This window comes from Bactrocera dorsalis, chromosome 3 (assembly GCF_023373825.1).
Source record: "Bactrocera dorsalis isolate Fly_Bdor chromosome 3, ASM2337382v1, whole genome shotgun sequence".
Lineage (NCBI taxonomy): Eukaryota > Metazoa > Arthropoda > Insecta > Diptera > Tephritidae > Bactrocera > Bactrocera dorsalis.
Window position 1 is genome coordinate 43,881,191 of NC_064305.1, and position 23,410 is coordinate 43,904,600.

Below are 23,410 nucleotides of genomic sequence, written 5' to 3' on the forward strand. Positions count from 1 at the left end.
AAAATGTATTCTAATCGAAATTCGGATCTAATTTATAACTATGCGAGGTTGTACCACCCTGTGCCAGAATAAATACGTACAATTTTCGTTTTTGCTTTCTAACGGGTGATTTTTTTGAGGTTAGGATTTTCATGCATTAGTATTTGACAGATCACGTGGGATTTCAGACATGGTGTCAAAGAGAAAGATGCTCAGTATGCTTTGACATTTCATCATGAATAGACTTACTAACGAGCAACGCTTGCAAATCATTGAATTTTATTACCAAAATCAGTGTTCGGTTCGAAATGTGTTTCGCGCGACAAATTTTGTTCAGCGATGAGGCTCATTTCTGGTTGAATGGCTACGTAAATAAGCAAAATTGCCGCATTTGGGGTGAAGAGCAACCAGAAGCCGTTCAAGAACTGCCCATGCATCCCGAAAAATGCACTGTTTGGTGTGGTTTGTACGCTGGTGGAATCATTGGACCGTATTTTTTCAAAGATGCTGTTGGACGCAACGTTACGGTGAATGGCGATCGCTATCGTTCGATGCTAACAAACTTTTTGTTGCCAAAAATGGAAGAACTGAACTTGGTTGACATGTGGTTTCAACAAGATGGCGCTACATGCCACACAGCTCGCGATTCTATGGCCATTTTGAGGGAAAACTTCGGACAACAATTCATCTCAAGAAATGGACCCGTAAGTTGGCCACCAAGATCATGCGATTTAACGCCTTTAGACTATTTTTTGTGGGGCTACGTCAAGTCTAAAGTCTACAGAAATAAGCCAGCAACTATTCCAGCTTTGGAAGACAACATTTCCGAAGAAATTCGGGCTATTCCGGCCGAAATGCTCGAAAAAGTTGCCCAAAATTGGACTTTCCGAATGGACCACCTAAGACGCAGCCGCGGTCAACATTTAAATGAAATTATCTTCAAAAAGTAAATGTCATGAACCAATCTAACGTTTCAAATAAAGAACCGATGAGATTTTGCAAATTTTATGCGTTTTTTTTTAAAAAAAAGTTATCAAGCTCTTAAAAAATCACCCTATACAACTCAAAAGCTATCGAATATTTTATCCGAAAATCGAGTTACAGAATATACAAAATCCGAATTCGAGTAAATTTTTTTTCGAATCGAGTTACAGAATAGGCCCCCTGGTGACAACTGTAAGTCAAAAACCGCTCAGTAGAGTTTAATGAAATTTATACAACTTTTAGAATACATAATAAACTCGGGCCTGATCGAAGACTTTTTTCAAAAATTTCGATTTTTAAGACCAATTAACTGTTGATTTTTTAGTGAAAAATTTCATTTTTTTGTGTCTTCGACTACCCCTAACCCCTTAAAACTCTCTTGCCTTTTATGACTTGGCTAATTCCGCTCGTTGGCGGATTGCGCTCCTCGCGTCGGTTGGGTGGGAGTAGGGTAATCGTTGAGTATTATTATTATTATTACGGTTTGTTGCAGCAGGGCTTGTGCTGCAGCGTAGTGGTTAAGGTTCCGCTGCAATATTCGCATTTTTCTATTGTCTTTAGCAACTCCACTAATTATGACAGATCGACCACCCGCTCTTTACTTTGCATAATTTAAGGGCAGTCTTGGCATCTTGAGCACGCAAGCATATAGGGCGATTTGAGTGCCGATTTTTATTTTCCGCATGTTTTTAACATTAGCTGGTCCTATGTTTTGTATTCCGCACTCTTTTTGTAATGCACAGCAAATTTCTTCAGGAGTAGTAATCTCATTCAGATCTTTGCACATTATACTTAGTGACGTTGGTTGTACTACTGCAATCTCGCCAACGACTCTCTCTAGGGCGCTCTGAAAAGTTTGAGCTCTTTTCACTCCTTGGCTTATTAGCTCTTTGAGAGTTTTTCCGATGTTGATCACGTTTGAACCCAAATTCTCGGGGCCACTGTCACTTTTCATTTACGGAGGATGTCTGTGTGCAAGGATTCGTCCTTTTTTGTTAGAATTATAGCGTCTGGTTTCGACCTAAGCAAACGTGTAGCAACTTGCTATTTTTCACTTTTGCAAACGTTAAACTATTTGTTACTTTTGTTCAGAGAGTGTGGAAGTAACACATCGCCATTTGATGTTCAATGCTTTTCTCGCGCTGTCTTGTTCTAAGCTACTTTTTTGGTTAACATAATCACGAACATTGGTTATCAAATCTGTTTACAGTCTCTTAACGATTGCAATTTAAACATATGTGTTAGTGTATATTGGTTAACAGTTTGTTACCTTTAATAACTAAACATGTTATATGTTATTTATTGGCATTAACAATGTTACCTCGATTTTCTTCTATATGTTATTTGATTTGTTTTAAAAAATACTTTGTAAATATTTCCTTATATATTTAAAAACTAAGCTTTACACAAAATACTGGAAATTAAAACTAATGTTATTATACTTCTATAAAACTAGAGACTAATATATACAATTTAAAACTATCTTAACGTGTTAAGCATCAAACAGAGGATCGGCATCTAAGCAATTGTATAGTATGTATATATTTGTATATACAACTCGTACGCAGTAACGAATTTCCTGGATAATGGCGACATGTGCGTGTGGCAGTGGTCCGATTACGGCTATCTACAAACTCGTAAGGTTTTTTGTATTATACTAAGAAACCCGCATACCAGGTTTCTTTAAGGTATCTCAATTTTTACTCAAGTTTCGGCTTACATGGACGGACGAACAGACGTCATCTCGTCATCATAATTGTAGCAACAGGTTGCAAGAGTATAAAAAGTATATAAATTATAAAACTGCAGCACAGCGTTCATTTCCTTGTCAACTGGTTTACGCACAGTCTCTATACCCCATAGTTAATTACTCTTCTATGCGTGGAAGCTATCAAATCCTTAAAAAGCAGCGTCTTCATTAGCCTGTTTTGAAAGATGATCGCTGCACATCACGGCGACACAGGTCTAAAAGAGATCGCGCGAGAAATGGAATTGAAAACAAGATTCGCACCCGCCTCTGTGCAGCAAAAAACGCACGTCAACAAATACAAGAAAGGTTCGACGAGAACTGCAATCACAACAGACAGCCGAACGATTTTCTACTCGGCTTGCATTCCTGCTCTCTGAGAGCACTCGTCAACAACTCTGTATAAGGGAACTGTGGGACGGCATTTCAAACTCCTTACGTACGGCTGCAACAGAAACCATTGATTTTCGGAAAATGCAAATGAACAGCTGGTACGACGAGGAGTACCGTGTCGCAGCGGAGAGAAAACAGACTGCCTACCTCCCAACTTTACGATCGACCACAACACGTGCGGGATGGGATAGATACCGAGAGTTGAAGAGGGAAGCGAGGCGCATTTGCAGACAGAAAAAGAAAGAGACCGAAATGCGTGAGTATGAAGAGCAGTGAATTAAAAGACAGCAGCTACGCTGGCTAGGTCTTGTTGTCCGAATGGACGAAAACACTCCAGCTCTGAAAGCATTCGACGCAGTACCCGCCGGGGGAAGCAGAGGAAGAGGAAGACTTCCACTCCGTTGGAAGGACCAAGTAGGGAAGGACCTGTCTTCGCTTGGAATGTCCAAATTGGCGCCACGTATGCGAAAAGAAGAAGCGACTCTGCCGCGCTGTTGCTAACTCGGCTATAATCGCGTAAGCGGTGTCTACGCCAGTAAAGAAGAAGAGGATAAAACGCATAAGCATACATACATTACGCATACAAGCGATTCCCCGGTCGAAAGCAAATATTGAAACATGAGTGTGGAAATACCGACGGAAAAACGAAATTCTTATTTGTGGGTTCGCAAGTAAGAGAACTAATGAAAGATGAAACATTTGAGGAAATGCTCAATGAAACTGAAATACGAAAAGCGTTGTTAAAAATTTTCTAGGAAATGTGAAAGCTGACAATTACAAAGATCTTTTGACTGAACTACTTACTGGCTATAAAAAATGGGTTGCCACATGTCCCTTAAAGTCCACTTTCTGGACTCCCATCTGGATTTTTTCTCGAAAATTAAGACATTTTTAAAGCGTGTTTAACACTTATATAACATTACAAAACAAGTAACATTCCAATAAAGTTTAAGAAAGATTCAATATATGGTAATTACTCTAATAATGTAATATTTGCACTATATCATATCTGTTCATCAAACTTGAAAAATTAAATGTGGCTTAAATGCTAATACGACGCCCTAATGACCATAAAAATTACACAACACACAGTTGCTCACAACTTATTTTTCACAGCGCATATTATATTATTTTAAATTATTATAACTAAGCAGAATACAAGGACTAAAAAAATAAGACTAGAGCCATTAAAAAGATAAACGAGTCTAGTTTAACAAAAACACTTAAATTATTTTTAAAATATTTTTTTACATAGCATAGAAATTTAAAAACAAAAAAATTGGCATATACATATGTACATATTCTAGTCACAGCTTATGTTTTTCAGAAACTTCGAGCTTTCTAACTGTAATTTATTCTTCTATGACTTTTTCTGGGTTCTGAAATGTGATTATGATTTTGATACTTGCATTGGCGACTTCTGTGATTTAAAAATTTGCACCCAAACGACAGTGAAGCAACAAGGATTGGTTAATCATCATTTCAAAAATGGCTACTCACAGCGAAAAATTGCTGAAACGGTGAATATTAAGGCCTGTGCAATGCAACAATTAGAATTGTATACTTAATAAAGGTGGAGAAGCCCCAAATAAGATATTGAGTGATACTGACGAGCGATATATAGTGCCCGAAACTGGCTTCTGAAATTCAAATTGACCTTCGAAAACCTTGTACTGCGGAAACGTGTCGCGCAAACAGGACTTTCCTGACCGATTAATTATGATGTTCCAACAATTGTAATTGCTAGCATGCTTCTCAAAAAGTTGCACACACCGTACCATTTACAATACGCAATGACTCAAATTAAATTGAACCCCAAACGTTAATCAATAGCAATCGAAGGTAGAAGCAATCGTCGTTTTTCGGATGAATTGTATAAATTAGTTCTATTGCATTAGTTGAGAACACGCTAGAATGTTCATGTACTACATGGCCTTGCTTTCTGCTTAACCATTTGCTTGACAATTCCATGTATAATATCAAGGCATTTCCGAATAGAGCAATGTTATCGCGAACGAATCACTGACGCAAGTTGAGAAAAAACTCGTCAATGTCGATTTTGTTGTTGGCGATGTTTCCGTTGGCTGTATTCTCTAGGTTTAAATCCACTCCTTGTCCTTCTCCAAATGAACTGCGAGATGCACAACAGTCGGAAAACGTTCATAAATTGCAAAAGTAATTATCTTACAAAACGCTTCATTGCAGTTCACGTATCGACCCGTTTGAAACTTGCTGATCTCATCTCGTTCAAAGCTAATAACCGCCATGTCGCTTTCTTTAGTGACGTACTTGCAAACGTATTTGATCGATTCGATACAGTGAATATCCATCAAAGCACGTGGTTAGTGTTTCGTGCGTTTATTGTCAGGCATACAAACCGAAGTGGGATTGTGGTGCCCGCAAGGTCCATGAACCATTTTGGTTTTCACCGCTTTTTAATTCTGGATCTATCTTAACAGGAATTTCCGCAGAAATGGTTTCATGAATTTGACCAGGTATCACCACCATTCGCTATCCAAAGAAGAAAATGTGCGTGCGGCAAATCTCTTTTTGCCACTTAACAGAGTACATCCAGCATTTAACAGCACCATATATGTATACCATACGTTGCTTCAAGATAAAGTCTATCAAACATCGTAGCTGTTGTTTTGAAAAGTCGTGCTGTGACATCAAGACCAGAAAACATGAAGACATAGAGAAGGTTCTGGTTCGATATCAAACATTTGTAAAACTTGAACCAAGGAATTCATGTCATAATGATGGAATTCACGCTGTGAAATGTTAGCATTGTTTACAATGCACTCACATACTCAACCAGAGAATACGAGTATGAAGAGAAATACATAAATATGTGTTTACACCATATGATGATAGCATGAACATATGCCCAATCAGGGAATATTGAAGAAAAATAAGTTCTTTGATATTCCATTTTTAACAGCGAAAATGTGTACAATTTCAGCTCTCTCACATACCCAACCACAGATATGAAGAGAAATAAATACATATATGTATGTTTACTTATGATGATACTCCCAACGACATATTCATATTTCAATATTTGCTTTCAGGGAATCGCTTGTATGCGCAATGTATGCAAATATGTGTGATTTTGCGTTTTATTCTCAGTAATTCCATATTGACATGTAAAAATACCCAGCGGGATAATGGTTCACTGCTTACATTTTTCTTTGAAGAATGCTTCGAAGAAAATTCTATGTACAATTCTTCGATACCAGGTAATGCATAAAAGTAAGCTATGCAGAATAATGGTTCGCCGCTTACATTTTTCTTTGAAGAATGCTTCGAAGAAAATTCTGTGTACAATTCTTCGATACCAGGTAATGCATAAAAGTAAGCTATGCGGTATAATGGTTCCCCGCTTACATTTTTCTTTGAAGAATACTTCGAAGAAAATTCTATGTAGAATTCTTCGATACCAGGTAATGCATAAAAGTAAGCTATGCGGCTAAATTCTACTGTGTTCATATTTACTAGTCAAGTAAGTACGTGAAAAACGACAAATACAAATTGATGGAATAAAATTTATAAGTAAATTTTTTCATTATTTCTTCAAATCATCAAGCAAAAAGTTGCTATTTGGTAAGTTTTTCCTGTTTTTAACATTGAAGGACATAGCTTCAAATTTATAAACATACTCTTTTTGTAGAATGTGTGAAAGTTGAAGGCTTCACCGAATCGGAGTATATTCACCAAATTCAAAAAAGTATGAAGCTCGCCAAAGGCCGTTTCTTCAAGTCTCGTTGCTTGGAAAAAAAAACGAAAAGAGACTCAGCCACAAAAATAAAAGAAAACCATAATGGCTAAATGAGTAGCGACCAACATCTCCGCTTTGGCAGCATCCCGGATCTTTCCGCTAGTTACCCGTCTGTATATATGTATGTATATTTAACGTTTTTTAAAACCTGCTGTTTTCAACCTTTGAATATTTTATATATACATACATATATACTCGTAATATGTATTTAACGTTTTTAAACTATTTCAATTTGTAATAATTCAGTTCGCTAAACACATTTTGTTATAACAATTTTTAAGTGCATTTCGCATAAAATAAAACCTTTATAACGATTGTATTGAATCTAGTGCATTTTTCTTTTTAACAAAAAGTGTGAGTGGCCTACGAGTATAAGGTGAGTTTTTGTACACATAATACTTATTTTCATACAAATATGCAATTTTTCCCATTGACCTTGGCATCAAAGAATTCTTCGTGAACTATGGCATCGAAGAATTCTTCGTTAACTGTGGCATCGAAGAATTCATCGTTAACTGTGGCATCAAAGAAATCTTCGTTAACTATGGCATCGAAGAATTCTTCGTCCCTATGGTAAGCGAAAGGGGTGATCTGTTACTTTTCGTAGGACATCGCCGTGTTAATTTTCATCGGTCGGGGTAAGCGATACAATCATGCTGCATCGTTTACCTTGCTCGCTTACCAATGTCTACCATATCCCGCTGGGTAATTATGATATGAGTATAATTTTGTATGAATGCATGCATAGTAATACGAGTATTTATAGTCAATTTGGACTTGCATATTGAATAATTTTATTTGATTTTTCTATAATATACTTTATTAATAAATATTTTTGTGTTATATTTCTTACTAACAGAAATTAAATTACAACAATATATACATACATACATATGTCTTCTATCATATTAATCTTATCAAGTGTTAATGATTGACAAACAAAAAAACCTCCCTCAAGCCAGGCGCTGTAGCTTAACTCTAAGGCAGTGTTTCCCAAAGTGGGCGATAACGCCCCCTTGTTGGCCCTGCAGGTGCAGGGGGGCGGTAAGAGACCCAGAAAGAAAATGGGGGCGTTGTGTAGAGGCCTGGGGGGTTATTTGTAATTTTATCAGAGCCGCTCAAAATAATGCGCAATTTTTCATGCCTATATTCGGAGTATAGGCAAGCAAATGCAGTCGAAGCATGTACGCTATGACGCCAATTCTGCCAGCGTCAAAAATACACTCGAAATACAGGAATTCAGTTTCGAATAAGCATATAGAGGACTTAATGAGAATCAAAACTTACGATCTTGAAGTCGATATGGAAAAAATCATGGAAAGTTAAAAAAAATTAACTTAAAATTATTGTTGTTCTTAATTGCTTTTTTAATCAAAAACCCTAATTTTTTATTTTTTTCTAAATTTTTAATAACAAAATAACCAAATAGCACGATTTCACTCAGTGTACTAAGCAAGCGCACGCACACAATCATACGCTGGCAGATATCAAATGTGTGATTGTATGCGTTGGTAAATAAATTGCGTATTATTTTGAGCGGCTCTGATTTTATTTAGCTAGGAGGCCTCTTCGACAACGACTACATGAGCTCTCGACTCTCAACAACAACTTGTGAACATCAACTAATGTGAATTAAAAGGTTGCTCAAACTCGGTCTATATTTCTCTCCGCGTAGTTCATATATCTGTCCTATTTTATTGAATATAGAAAAAATGAAAATCATGTCAATCGGTCGCTCCGTTTCATAACGGGGCATCTCGACAGGATAGAATTTATAGAATACTAACTCTCAAACGTATTGCTATTGCCATTGCCAAATCTGTATGTGGGCATTTGCTATCATAATATAATCATTTGCGCACAGGTGTAGGGTAGGTAGGTTCGAGCTGATGTAGCTCATACTTTGAGCTCTTGAAAAATGTATTTTATCACTTGCGAAATGACGTCGGGTAGGTAGCTGATGTAGCGCACGTTTTGAGCTTTTGAACTCCTTAAATCTTTTATGTGGAAAATACAAAAAGGATTTTTATCCTTTCTTACAAATGTATGTATTTCTGGGGAAAATAAAAAAGGATAAAAATCCTTCTTTTACAAACGTATTTCAAGGAAAAATAAGATAATACGAAAAGTAGAAAGATCCTTTTTTACAAATGTTTTTCTATAAAAATAAGAATTCATATTTTTGGACTACTAACGGGTGATTTTTTTGAGGTTAGGATTTTCATGCATTAGTATTTGACAGATCACGTGGGATTTCAGACATGGTGTCAAAGAGAAAGATGCTCAGTATGCTTTGACATTTCATCATGAATAGACTTATTAACGAGCAACGCTTGCAAATCATTGAATTTTATTACCAAAATCAGTGTTCGGTTCGAAATGTGTTTTATCGACAAATTTTGTTCAGCGATGAGGCTCATTTCTGGTTGAATGGCTACGTAAATAAGCAAAATTGCCGCATTTGGGGTGAAGAGCAACCAGAAGCCGTTCAAGAACTGCCCATGCATCCCGAAAAATGCACTGTTTGGTGTGGTTTGTACGCTGGTGGAATCATTGGACCGTATTTTTTCAAAGATGCTGTTGGACGCAACGTTACGGTGAATGGCGATCGCTATCGTTCGATGCTAACAAACTTTTTGTTGCCAAAAATGGAAGAACTGAAGTTGGTTGACATGTGGTTTCAACAAGATGGCGCTACATGCCACACAGCTCGCGATTCTATGGCCATTTTGAGGGAAAACTTCGGACAACAATTCATCTCAAGAAATGGACCCGTAAGTTGGCCACCAAGATCATGCGATTTAACGCCTTTAGACTATTTTTTGTGGGGCTACGTCAAGTCTAAAGTCTACAGAAATAAGCCAGCAACTATTCCAGCTTTGGAAGACAACATTTCCGAAGAAATTCGGGCTATTCCGGCCGAAATGCTCGAAAAAGTTGCCCAAAATTGGACTTTCCGAATGGACCACCTAAGACGCAGCCGCGGTCAACATTTAAATGAAATTATCTTCAAAAAGTAAATGTCATGAACCAATCTAACGTTTCAAATAAAGAACCGATGAGATTTTGCAAATTTTATGCGTTTTTTTTTAAAAAAAAGTTATCAAGCTCTTAAAAAATCACCCTTTATATAATAATTGTGCTTAAGCATTCCTATATAAAGAATGTAATATTTATTTTATATTCATTTGTGGTTTTGCGCGCAATATATGAGCATTACTTACGCCTCCTTTACACTACTCGTGAAGTTAAACGTATTTCTCAAAGCAAAACAATGTCGGAAGTAAAAAAGAAGAGACGACAATACTGTGCGGAATACATTAAATTCGGATTCATTGAAAATCCCACAAACCCATCCTCGCCTTTGTGTCTTCTATGTCTAAAAACATTTTCGAATGAAGCAATGAAGCCTTCAAGACTGCAAAATCATTTGAATAAAATGCATCCAGATAAGAGAGACAATAATGTAGCATATTTTCAAGACCTAGAGAAGAAACATAATACTCAGCAAAGTGTAGCAAAACTATTTTCGGCGGCTGCTAAGCAAGATGACGACGGACTTCGAGCTTCGTACAATATCTCTTTGTTAATTGCTCAAAAAGGCAAACCACATAACATCGCAGAAGAGTTAATATTGCCAGCAATAAATGAAGTAATAACTACCGTGCTTCATAAACCGGCCGAAGATATTATCCAAAAAATTCCTTTGAGTAATAATTCTGTGCAAAGACGAATTGATGAAATGGCTGAAAACATTGAAAAATCATTGTGCGATCACCTGAGTACAAGCCAATTCTCAATTCAGTTCGATGAGTCCACTTTACCAACTAATGAAGCATTGTTGTTGTCTTACGTGAGGTTTATTAAAGATGAGAAAATATGCTAGAAATTTAGAGACCGATACAAAAGGCGAAACCATATTCAATATATTGGAAAAGTTTTGCGATAAGAAAGAGATTCCTTTGAAAAATATTATTTCAATTGCTACGGATGGCGCTCCGGTTATGATAGGGTGCCATAAAGGCTTAATAGCGCACTTAAAAAATAAAGTTCCAGATGTCCTTGGTGTACATTGCGTTATTCATAGACAACATTTTGCTAGAAACAGTTGCTAGAAACTTAAGTGAAAAACTATTTCAATCACTGCAATATGTCATCAAAGCAGTCAATAAAATCCGCAACAGCTCTTTGAATGATAGATTATTACATCAGCTTTGTGTTACTAATGACGAGGATTTCAATTGCTTGTTGATTCATACTGAAGTTCGTTGGCTATCAAGAGGCAATTGTCTGACTCGATTGTACAACCTGTTTGACTCTGTTATAGAGTTCTTGAAAACTAAAGATACAGAAATTCAAGACAAGCTCATAACATCAAAGAATGATATAGCTTACATGACAGACCTGTATAAATTGTTCAACGCCATGAATCTCCAACTGCAAGGCGATAAACTAAATTTAATTAAAACAAAAAACGTCGCTGCTGCTTTCGCAGCCAAACTGCTTCTACACAAAAAAAATCTGGGCAGACGTGAGTTTCACAATTTTCCGAATTTATCAGTATCATGCAGTAACGACGAATTGTTTGCCTACTGCCAACATTTGGAAAACCTTTACATTGACTTCACCGAACGATACCAGGACATTTTGAACTTAGAAATACCAGACTGGGTGTTGGATCCCTTTTCAAATGTCAACACAGCAATGTCACCTCAACTGGAAGAATAACTTATAGAATTGACAACAAACGTGGAAATAAAAATCAAGTTCAATAATGGTTACCAAGAATTTTGGCTACAAAAACCGATCTCGCAATTGTACCCTGGATTGTGATCAATCGTTCAACGATTCTTGATAGCATTCCCATCGTCATATTTGTGTGAACGTGGATTTAGTGCTGTGACAACACTGCTTACTAAAAATAGAAATCGTTTGCTTGTTACCGAACGTGGCGACTTGCGACTGTTCTTGAGTAAATTGGAACCTGATATTAACAAACTTATTAAACAGCATCAGATTCATCCTTCACATTAGTTTTTATATATGGATCGACTATTTTAGTTTTATTTTTAATAAAAGATTCTCTGTTTTAATACTATAAAGTTGTGTTTCAATAATCATTCTTATTTGCAGGTGGAGCCCGTAAGAGTTAACTTGAGACCTAAGCGCCGTTGTATGCTACCTACTGCGCTCAGGTTTCAAGTTGCTGGTTATAGTAAAAGTTTCGTTTAGAATTCTCCGTTAATATACATATATAGGTCACAATAATTAATTTGAAGTTATAGTGGTTTTTAAATAGGTCAAAAAAGGGGGGCGCTAAAAAAATATTTATTCTAAAAGTGGGCGGTAAACAAAATAAGTTTGGGAACCACTGCTCTAAGGGCTCGCTATTTTTTTTTAGGTTCCCATACATTTTACATATGTAGGTATTTTCGTTTTAAAACTAAAACTAAAATTTCACGAACTAATTTTCGTTTCTCAAAAATAACCATCACATATTCAGAAAGTTCACTTTTCAAACTTTAAAAATTTCTGTTGGTGATGGCCTTGAGAGCTTCGTTGAAAGACAGTGCGTCACAGTGGCTTTCACAAATATGTTATCCTGACATAACTTGGTTCGAGTCTAAGGAACCTTTCATTCTGCGTTTTGGCAGCGTAGAAACACCAGCAGCTATGTTTGTGACAATGTTAGCTAGTTGACCGACTGATGGTGAATGTCTCTCCAATTATGCTACTCGTATGATGGCGTCACTTATCACGAAATGGCGTTATATAGATGTGGAAGAAATTGCAGTTTCTGTGACGCTTGCGAAGATGGCTCATGTTTCAAGAGAAAATATCTTCACCCGACATAAAGCGGCAGAAACTTTCAACAACAAAATGTCCCTTTTGTGGAAAACCAGCCCACAAGATGATGGAATGTCGAGCTAAACAGCATCAAAATCATCTTTCGTCTCATACTACGAACAGTAACGGCAGGAGTGCATTTGATCACCATCAAAAAACGAACATAATCTGCTCTAACTAATAACATTGAATTGAAGTATTGTTTCATGTTTTGGACAATGAGTATTTGGAAAATAATATTATTATTGGTCGAGAAGTACTGTCGCCTAGATTCCAAGTTATAATATCACCAGGAAAATTCGAAATTATTAGATTAAAAACTGTAAACTATTGTTCAAATGATGAGAAATTTTGTAAAGTAAATACTGACCTTGTTGAAGAAGATAGAGATAAATTACAAGATAAATTTGGAAAAATATTCAAAAAAAAAAGAAGAAAAATTGTTCAAAGAAGACCATATAGGCTTAGCCCAAACGAAAGATAATTGTTACGAGACAAGATTAATCAATTCTTGCAATGTAAAATCATAAAGCCAAGTTGCTCACCCTATGCAAGTCCCTTAACGTTGGTTAACACAAAATACGGCGTCTTATTCCTTTGAGTAATAATTCTGTGCAAAGACGAATTGATGAAATGGCTGAAAACATTGAAGAATCATTGTGCGATCACCTGAGGACAAGCCAATTCTCAATTCAGCTCGATGAGTCCACTTTACCAACTAATGAAGCATTGTTGTTGTCTTACGTGAGGTTTATTAAAGATGAGAAAATATGTGAAGAACTATTATTTGCTAGAAATTTAGAGACCGATACAAAAGGCGAAACCATATTCAATATATTGGAAAAGTTTTGCGATGAGAAAGAGATTCCTTTGAAAAATATTATTTCAATTGCTACGGATGGCGCTCCGGCTATGATAGGGTGCCATAAAGGCTTAATAGCGCACTTATAAAATAAAATTCCAGATGTCCTTGGTGTACATTGCGTTATTCATAGACAACACTTAGTTGCTAGAAACTTAAGTGAAAAACTATTTCAATCACTGCAATATGTCATCATAGCAGTCAATAAAATCCGCAACAGCTCTTTGAATGATAGATTATTTCATCAGCTTTGTGTTACTAATGACGAGGATTTCAATCGTTTGTTGTTTCATACTGAAGTTCGTTGGCTATCAAGAGGCAATTGTCTGACTCGATTCTACAACCTGTCTGACTTTGTTATAGAGTTCTTGGAAACTAAAGATACAGAATTTCACGACAAGTTCATAACATCAAAGAATGATATAGCTTACATGACAGACCTGTATAAATTGTTCAACGCCATGAATCTCCAACTGCAAGGCGATAAACTAAATTTAATTAAAACAAAAAACGTAGTTGCTGCACAAAAAAATCTGGGCAGACGTGAGTTTCACAATTTTCCGAGTTTATCAGTATCATGCAGTAACGACGAATTGTTTGCCTACTGCCAACATTTGGAAAACCTCCACATTGACTTCAACAAACGATACCAGGACATTTTGAACTTGGAAATACCAGACTGGGTGTTGGATCCGTTTTCAAATGTCAAAACAGCAATGTCACCTCAGCTGGAAGAAGAACTTATAAAATTGACAACAAACGAGGAAATAAAAATCAAGTTCAATAATGGTTACCACGAATTTTGGCTACAAAAACCGATCTCGCAATTGTACCCTGGATTGTGGTCAATCGTTCAACGATTCTTGATAGCATTCCCATCGTCATATTTGTGTGAACGTGGATTTAGTGCTGTGACAACACTGCTTACTAAAAATAGAAATCGTTTGCTTGTTACCGAACGTGGCGACTTGCGACTGTTCGTGAGTAAAATGGAACCTGATATTAACAAACTTATTAAACAACATCAGATTCATCCTTCACATTAATCTATACTAATATTATAAAGCTGAAGAGTTTGTTTGTTTGAACGCGCTAATCTCCGAAACTACTGTTTCGAATTGAATAATTATTTTTGTGTTGGATAGTCCATTTATCGAGGAAGGCTATAGGCTATATAGCATCACGCTGCGAACAATAGGAGCGAAGAAACAGTAGTAAATGTGTAAGAAACGAGGGAAATTAGTTATCTTTGAGGGCTTCCGTTCCTTGCGCTACGAAAGCGGTTCAAGATACACAAAAGTAATGAAAGAATTATTTCTTTTTTAATGATCTAAATAAAAGTCCGTGAGTACCGTTTTTGTGATAACTAATTTGGTCGAAATTATTTGTTAGAGTTGTATTAACATAATAATATTAATTTTTCTATATTTATTGTTATTTTCTTCTGTTGATACATGCAGTATAAAACTATTCAAATTTTTGAGGTAATCCGTAATTTTTGGTTAGCAGTCATTTTATTATTTTAGATCTTACTCGCTGATGTTAATTCTTACTCTGCTTTTCTTAGAAAATGCCTCGGAAGCGAAAATCTGGTATATCCAAAATGGCATGGTAGTTTTATTGACTGGTGATTTCCGTCAAACACTCCCAGTGATTCAGAGGGGGACACCAGCAGAAGAAATTCAAGCGTGCATTAAATCATCACGCACAGTTGAAAAACTCCGCCTGAAAACTAATATGAGAGTGCATCTTCAAAATGACGTGGATTCAGGACTTTACGCAGAAATGTTGTTGAAAATTGGTGATGGTTATTTAGCTGTTGACGTTGAAGGCTATATATTACTGTCAAGAGAATTTTGTAATTTAGTAGAAAGTGATGTGGATTTCATTGCTAATGTTTTTCCGGAATTGCAACAAAATTTGTGTAGTGATCAGTGGTTGTGTGCAAGAGCAATATTAGCACCAAGAAATGAAATAGTTAATAGGATCAACACTGATATTTTAAACGAGGTTCAAGGAAAAATGAAGGAATATTTGTCAATGGATACAATTATAGATACGGAACTAAGTACTTCATATCCTGTGGAGTTTTTAAATTCATTTTAACTATAGGGTGTACCGTCACATAAACTTCAATTGAAACTAAATATACCAGTAATGCTTATGCGAAATCTAGATGCTCTTCTGCTATGTAATGGAACAAAGCTTCGGATAACATTGTTAGGACAGAACATACTTGGTGCTACTATTTTAACAGGTGTCGGTAAGGGAAATATTGTTATAATACTTCGGATACCAATTATTCCCACTGACTTTCCATTCAAATTTAAAAAGGTTCAGTTTCCCGTCAAGCTTAGCTTTGCTGTTACTATAAACAAGGCACAAGGACAAACATTACTGGTAGCAGGAGTGCATTTAGAAAATCCATGCTTCTCTCATGGTCAACTTCATGTAGCCTGTTCACGTGTATCTAATGCCCAGAACTCACACATATTTGCACCCGACGGGAAAACTTATGACATGGTCTACAAAAATATCCTAGATTAATACTTTTTATTTTATTTTTTTAAATTGTTAGAATTCAGAATTATTTATTTTGTTACGGTGAAATATATTTTAAGATTAGTTGTTGCATTTCTATACGCATATCTTAAGGTGTTGAATCTTCATTGTCTGTTGGAATTTTTAAACATTGTTGATCTCAGCCAAGCAATAAAATTTAGTAATCACTTTGAGTCATTTGTATTATTATACCCTTACCCTTTATCTCTCATACTTATTTAATGGCTCTACTGCGGGCGAAGCCGCGGGTAAAAAGCTAGTTGTTATATATGGATCGATTATTTCAGTTTTATTTTTAATAAAAGATTCTCTGTTTTAATACTATAAAGTTGTGTTTCAATAATCATTCTTATTGGCAAGTGGAGCCCGTAAGTGTTAACTTGATTCCTAAGTGGCGTTGTATGTTACCTACTGCGCTCAGGTTTCAAGTTGCTGGTTATAGTAAAAGTTTCGTTTAGAATTCTCCGTTAATATACATATATAGGTCACAATAATTAATTTGAAGTTATAGTGGTTTTTAAATAGGTGAAAAAAGGGGGGCGCTAAAAAAATATTTATTCTAAAAGTGGGCGGTAAACAAAATAAGTTTGGGAACCACTCCCATACATTTTACATATGTAGGTATTTTCGTTTTCAAACTAAAACTAAAATTTCACGAACTAATTTTCGTTTCACAAAAATAACCATCACATATTCAGAAAGTTCACTTTTCAAACATTTGTTTCTGTTGGTGATGGCCTTGAGAGCTTCGTTGGAAGGTAGTGCGTCACAGTGGCTTTCGCAAATATGTTATCCTGACATAACTTGGTTCGAGTCTAAGGAACCTTTCATTCTGCGTTTTGGCAGCGTAGAAACACCAGCAGCTATGTTTGTGACAATGTTAGCTAGTTGTCCGACTGATGGTGAATGTCTCTCCAATTATGCTACTCGTATGATGGCGTCACTTATCACGAAATGGCGTTATATAGATGTGGAAGAAATTGCAGTTTCTGTGACGCTTGCGAAGATGGCTCATGTTGCAAGAGAAAATATCTTCACCCGACATAAAGCGGCAGAAACTTTCAACAACAAAATGTCCCTTTTGTGGAAAACCAGCCCACAAGATGATGGAATGTCGAGCTAAACAGCATCAAAATCATCTTTCGTCTCATACTACGAACAGTAACGGCAGGAGTGCATTTGATCACCATCAAAAAACAAACGTAATCTGCTCTAACTAATAACATTGAATTGAAGTATTGTTTCATGTTTTGGACAATGAGTATTTGGAAAATAATATTATTATTGGTCGAGAAGTACTGTCGCCTAGATTCCAAGTTATAATATCACCAGGAAAATTCGAAATTATTAGATTAAAAACTGTAAACTATTGTTCAAATGATGAGAAATTTTGTAAAGTAAATACTGACCTTGTTGAAGAAGATAGAGATAAATTACAAGATAAATTTGGAAAAATATTCAAAAAAAAAGAAGAAAAATTGTTCAAAGAAGACCATATAGGCTTAGCCCAAACGAAAGATAATTGTTACGAGACAAGATTAATGAATTCTTGCAATGTAAAATCATAAAGCCAAGTTGCTCACCCTATGCAAGTCCCTTAACGTTGGTTAACACAAAATACGGCGTCTTATTTAAGACAATTTATGCAAGGATTTTCTTGTTTTATGAAACCGTTATATCTTTTGACTTCGGAGAAAAATTATTTTATTTGGAGATCGGACCATGAACAAATAAGACAAAAAGAGTTATTTCTATCCTTACACAAAAGACAATCTTAGTAATTTTTGACCCGAACCATCCTATTGAGTTGCATACCGATGCAAGTTCTCGTGAATATGGTGCCATCTTGTTACACAAAATCAACAACAAGTCATTGAATGTTTTACTAAGGCTACTTCTCCTGCTGAATCACGGTATCCTTCTTATGAATTATAAACTCTTGCTGTTGTTTTGTCCGTAAAACATTTTCGCCATTATTTATTAAGTAGAAATTTTAAGCATTTGACATACAATATAGAGAAGATAAATGAATGTCACATGTTGACTTCTTTTCAAGAAATCTGCCTTCAGCAGAATTGACTTGTAAAATTCCTGAAAAACGAGTTAATTTGGCTTTTGGCCGAACAGCGCCAAAATTCTGAAATAGTTAATATTGTAAATAAATTGAAAGACAATTCTCTTGCTGAGGACATTGCAAAAACTTACGAGTTGAGAGGAGGAATATTATATCGAGTAATTCAGGGAAACGGTAGAACTCGATATTTATCAATTGTCAATTGTCCCTCGATCATTTAGATGGTCCGTAATAAACCAAATACACGAGTCAATCATGCACTTGGGATGGGAGAAGACGTTAGATAAGGCCTACGACTAGAGAACTGTATACCAATACCAATAGTAAATACACCTTGGCACAGCAAGGACAAGTTAAACGCATTATGAGCACTTTAAAGAACTTATTAACTGCTGCTGAAACTAGCAGTGGATCTTGGCAAGATCCATTAGGAGAAATTCAATTAGCCCGTTGGTGTTGCTTCCACCCTGCGATATGGTACAAGACACATTTTGAGGGCTAGGTGAGGGGATCATCGCGGGCAAACATGTAGAGGGAAGTGAGAGCAACGTATTTTACCACTCCATATTTATAAATGAGAGCAACGTAGTTTCCCACACCATGTTTACAAATGAGAGCGCGCGCATATATGGGAACTTGCACTGTGGCACTTCGGCAATAACTGTAAAATTGCCTAACAATTTTAAGTTTCTTTGTAACTACTATAAATGTTTAAAATGTAAGACAAATAACAAAAGTATAATAAATATTTGATTTTAGTAATAATTATTTTTAATACGTTTTTATATCAACATTTAATTTTGTTTATTTGGAATAATAAATAATATATTTGGTTTAATCTCATTTGCTATAGCTACACGCATTATTGTACCAAAATTTAAATCAGATAACCTACTTCTTATGTTAGATATAAATTTCGAAGCAAAAAGTTTCAAACCAGGTTATTTCTTTAATCTTCCTTATAAAAAGTAATTTCAATAATAACTTCAATTTATGAACCACTGTTTCTTCAAACACAGATGACCAAATGAATCTTATGAAAGCGCAATGTAAATAATTACCCAACATCCCTTCTACCACCCGCCAATCAGAGAATTTCCAACGGCTTGGGGTTTTCCGCAGGGTTGCCAGGCTCGATATACTGTACTAATTACAAAAATTGTCTTCAATATATTTGAAATTTTCTTAAAATAACTCAAATTCAGAATCGAATGCTATTATTTACAAATATATATACTAATTTTAATAGTTTGATTTCAGTTTTGATATTTTATATTATGAAAAATTATAATTGAAAACTTAGATGTGTACAAAACTACATATCGTCACCTGAAATGCAAAATAACGTATCATCAAAAAAATCGAAATTGAGTGTCTTATTGATTACGCTTCACTACTTCAAATTATATACATAATATTACATATGTTCAACATTTTCTGGTTCTGCGGTCATATATAAACCAGTCTTAACCAATATTAATATTTTGTTTCACTCATGTTCGATTTTATTTCGTGTTACATTCATGCCACTGTAAATTTCTGAAAATGTTGTTACGTTATTTTGCATTTCAGGTGACGATATGCGTATTGAGTAATGGCAACATTGTTCGAATGAAAACGAGAACAAAACGCTTGCCGCTCGTAGCGAAGTAAGTTTATGCCATTAGCGTTTATATTCTATTTGTGTGCTTAGCCACTCTCAATCAATAATGCCATACCGCGCAAATATATTTTTATTTGATGATTTCTTATATTTTTGAAAATATGTGTTACCTTTCTATAGCGCATATTATTATTTTAATACAGAGGCAACTTAGAGTTTTAAAATTTAACAAAACAATTATAGAAAAAAACCTCAATTCTTTGAATATTTTGATAAAACAACCAAACTGAAAATATCACAAATCATATATTTATGTAATGTTGTCAACACCCTGCGTGACGCTGGCAAGCAGCAACCAACTTCACATCTCAAGGCGTAGCGAGAGTTGGCGAATATAGTTGTGCAAACAGAGTTGGCGATTACAGTCGTACAAACAGAGTTGGTGAACACAGTTGTCAAATACAGTTGGCGCAGCGGATCATATATTTTTGCATTCAATTAAATTTCAGTTCATTTATTCATTTTCAATTAATTGTAACTTAACAACATTTAAATAAACATTATAATCACTTTTTACATGGGGGCTCAACCTAAAAACCGCTTAAGCTCCACCGTTGAACCTCTCAGCCTTTGAACGGACAAGTTGTAAACATGATGCCTGTATGCAGATCGAGCAAAAAGAAGAAGGAGGTAGCAGAAAAAATATAGTTTAAAAAAACTAAGAAACACGCTTTTAAAGCATATCAAACTAAAAAGTGAAAAATAATTCATTGTATAAACTAACAATAATAATGAAGGAAAAATTCCTGCATTATTGTGAAAATAGCGTGGAATGCTCGATATATGAAAAATATGTCACAAAGCACCCCACGCTTTTCTCACAATAATGCAGGAATTTTTCCTTCATTATTATTGTTAGTTTATATTTACAAAGAATTATTTTTCACTTTTTAGTTTGATATGCTTTAAAAGCGTGTTTCTTAGTTTTTTTAAACTATATTTATTTTTAATTTTTTAGTTTGATGCGAGAAACCCCAAATTTATTAAAATATGAACTATGACATGTAGTATTGGTTAAGTAAATCGATAATTAGGCAGCATTTAATATCTACTCGTAACCTTTCATTGACTAATTGTTACATTATTTGCGACCAAGTTCTATTGACGACTTTACGAATTATTACTTCTTAATTGAATCATTTCTTCTAAAGCTTCACTGTTACATGGGGTTTTACCTGTCAACTTTGAACAGTCTAGTTCTTCAATTCGAATACCGTCCAAAGATCTACAACGACTAAGTGCTACATAAGCTTGTCCTATGAACGATCGACGCCCAACTCAGTATGCTATTTAAATGTCCCCAAAACTAGTTTTATATATACATGTATGTTGCATACTTTTCGGTATGCTATTTAAATGTCACCGAAACTAGTTTTATATATATGTTGCATACTTTTAAGCGCACCTTTTTGGTGAGCTGCTTAAACTTACTGTCGCCTTCCTACAGTGTCTCTCAAATATTCTACGTTTCAGTACCACTTAAAAAAGTTACAAACATACATACATACATACATACATACATACATACAAGTGAAGCTAATAAAAGCGTATTAAAAAATCTATTTGAAGCTGAAAAAGTTGATACAGAGAACACATTTTCATTAAAGTTGATCGAAATGCAGAAAACGGCGGAAAAAGTCGAAATTCAGAATTCGAACGTGTGTGGTAATAAATTCAAGTGATCTGGTAGAGTTATTGAAAATGCTGAACTCAGGCAAAAACGTCTCAGTCGACCAATTCGAAAAAATTTTTCCAGAATATGATGGCGTGACAATTCCAATTGGAAAGTGGTTGGAAAATTTTAACGAGAATGCCGATGCTTATGAGTTTACCGAAAAGCAAAAATATGTAAACGCGAGGAATAAAATGAGAGGAACGGCAAAACTGTTCCTAGAAACAGTGAGTGTTTCGAACTTCGATTCTTTGTGCGAAGCGCTCAAAGAGCAATTCGACATAAAGTGCTGACATACATCAGAAGTTAATGCATAGGCAAAAGAAGAACGACGAGAACTTTTACGAATATATTCTGCAAATGAGGAAGCTGGCAGCACTTGGGTCGATAGAAGACGAAGTAGTTATTCGCTACATTGTGGACGGAATAAAGCATTTAAACATTTAAACAACATTTAAAGAACTAAAAGAGCGTTTCGGTATTATACAGCAAATGAGTTACAAGAAGAGCAGCAGTGGCGCAGTACAAAAAAGAAACTACACGAAGCTTGCGCAAAATGTTAAAGACGATGAGGGTGAAAATCGTGCAGTAAGTAGACATTGTTTCAATTGTGGGTCATCTACACACATACGTGCAGAATGTAAGGCAGAAACAAAATGCTTTAAATCAGCGTTGTCCACGGCCTATGCGCACAATAGCGCACGGACAGTGCCAGACACCTCACACCAACATGTCGCGACAAGTGTTTTTTTTTTTTTTTTTTTTTTTTTTTTTTTTGTTTCGAAGGGGGAATCTTTCATAGATACCGTCAGTCTCCGACGGCATGCACGATTCATACTGCACGCTAAGGGTACACCTCTTTCGGGACCACGCTCAGTATAGGTGATATTACCATGCTGAACTTGCGTAACAGTACACCTACGTACTAAACACTAACTCCGACTGCAGTTCACTAGTCCTACGGTACTACCGTTAAGCATTTCTTCGCAGGACCAGGGTCAGCCGAAATTGGCTCTTCAGGGGCTCCTTTCTGGACTACTCTTCCCTACTTCTTCTGCTCTCGATACTTCGTTGCCTTTCTTTGTTTCTCAGTTCCTGTAGGGCAATTGCGGACCAGTTCTTCACTTTATTCCACACAGTTTTGCTTTTAATCATGTGGTGCACGATATTCTCTGGTGTCATACGTTCGTTGATAACAATTTCCAAATCATTTCTTTCTGCTTCAAATTTTGGACAGTAAAAGAAAATATGCTGAGCGTTTTCGCTGTCATTTCCGCAGAATGAACATTCCGTCCCGCTATCGTGACCGTATTTATAGAAGTACTCTCGGAAGCATCCGTGTCCGGTGAGGAATTGCGTCAGGTAGTAATCAGAATCGCCGTTCTCCCTCTCCACCCATGTTTTCAACTTTCTGATTAGCTTGTATGTCCACCTTCCATTTTCTGCCATGTCCCAGCGCCTCTGCCACTCACATAAACTTTCCTCCCTTTCTTTATTTCGTTCTGCTGTTGTAAGACGCCTCCCAACGCTTCTTGATTTCTCGTAAACTCGTTTGATCTCTAATGCCATTATATCCGGTGGTATGATGCCCGCTATGACTCCAGCCGCTTCGTGTGACACAGTGCGGAATCCACAGATAACTCTTATCGCATTAAGTCGAGTCAGAGATCTTGCTTTCTTCACGTATGTTTTGTTATGCATTGCTGGTCCCCATATGGGCGCCGCGTACATTAGCACCGACTGACTCACTTTAGCCAAGAGTGCTCGTTTGATTAATTGAAAGAGACAGTAATGAAATAGTTGAAACGGTGGGGTGCAATAAGGCCATACGCAATAAAGCCATATTGGT

General features: G+C 36.0%; 2 protein-coding genes across 19 annotated transcripts in view; one reads left to right on the plus strand and one right to left on the minus strand.

Annotated features, from left to right (window-relative positions):
• Positions 1 to 23,410, plus strand: part of LOC105232674 (phosphatidylinositol phosphatase PTPRQ) — an 862,901-nt gene that overhangs the window by 678,817 nt on the left and 160,674 nt on the right. Inside the window, exon 14 of one of the 18 annotated variants that reach the window (XM_049451221.1) lies at positions 19,799 to 19,836. The exons of the other annotated variants lie outside the window; for them this stretch is intronic. Coding sequence (XP_049307178.1) covers positions 19,799 to 19,821 — 23 coding nt within the window. The 3' untranslated portion in view covers positions 19,822 to 19,836. Of the gene's footprint in view, positions 1 to 19,798; positions 19,837 to 23,410 lie in introns of those variants that run through there. 18 annotated transcript variants of the gene reach the window in all.
• LOC125777143 (uncharacterized) overlaps positions 1 to 23,410 on the minus strand; it is a 537,355-nt gene that overhangs the window by 451,669 nt on the left and 62,276 nt on the right. The window lies entirely within an intron of this gene.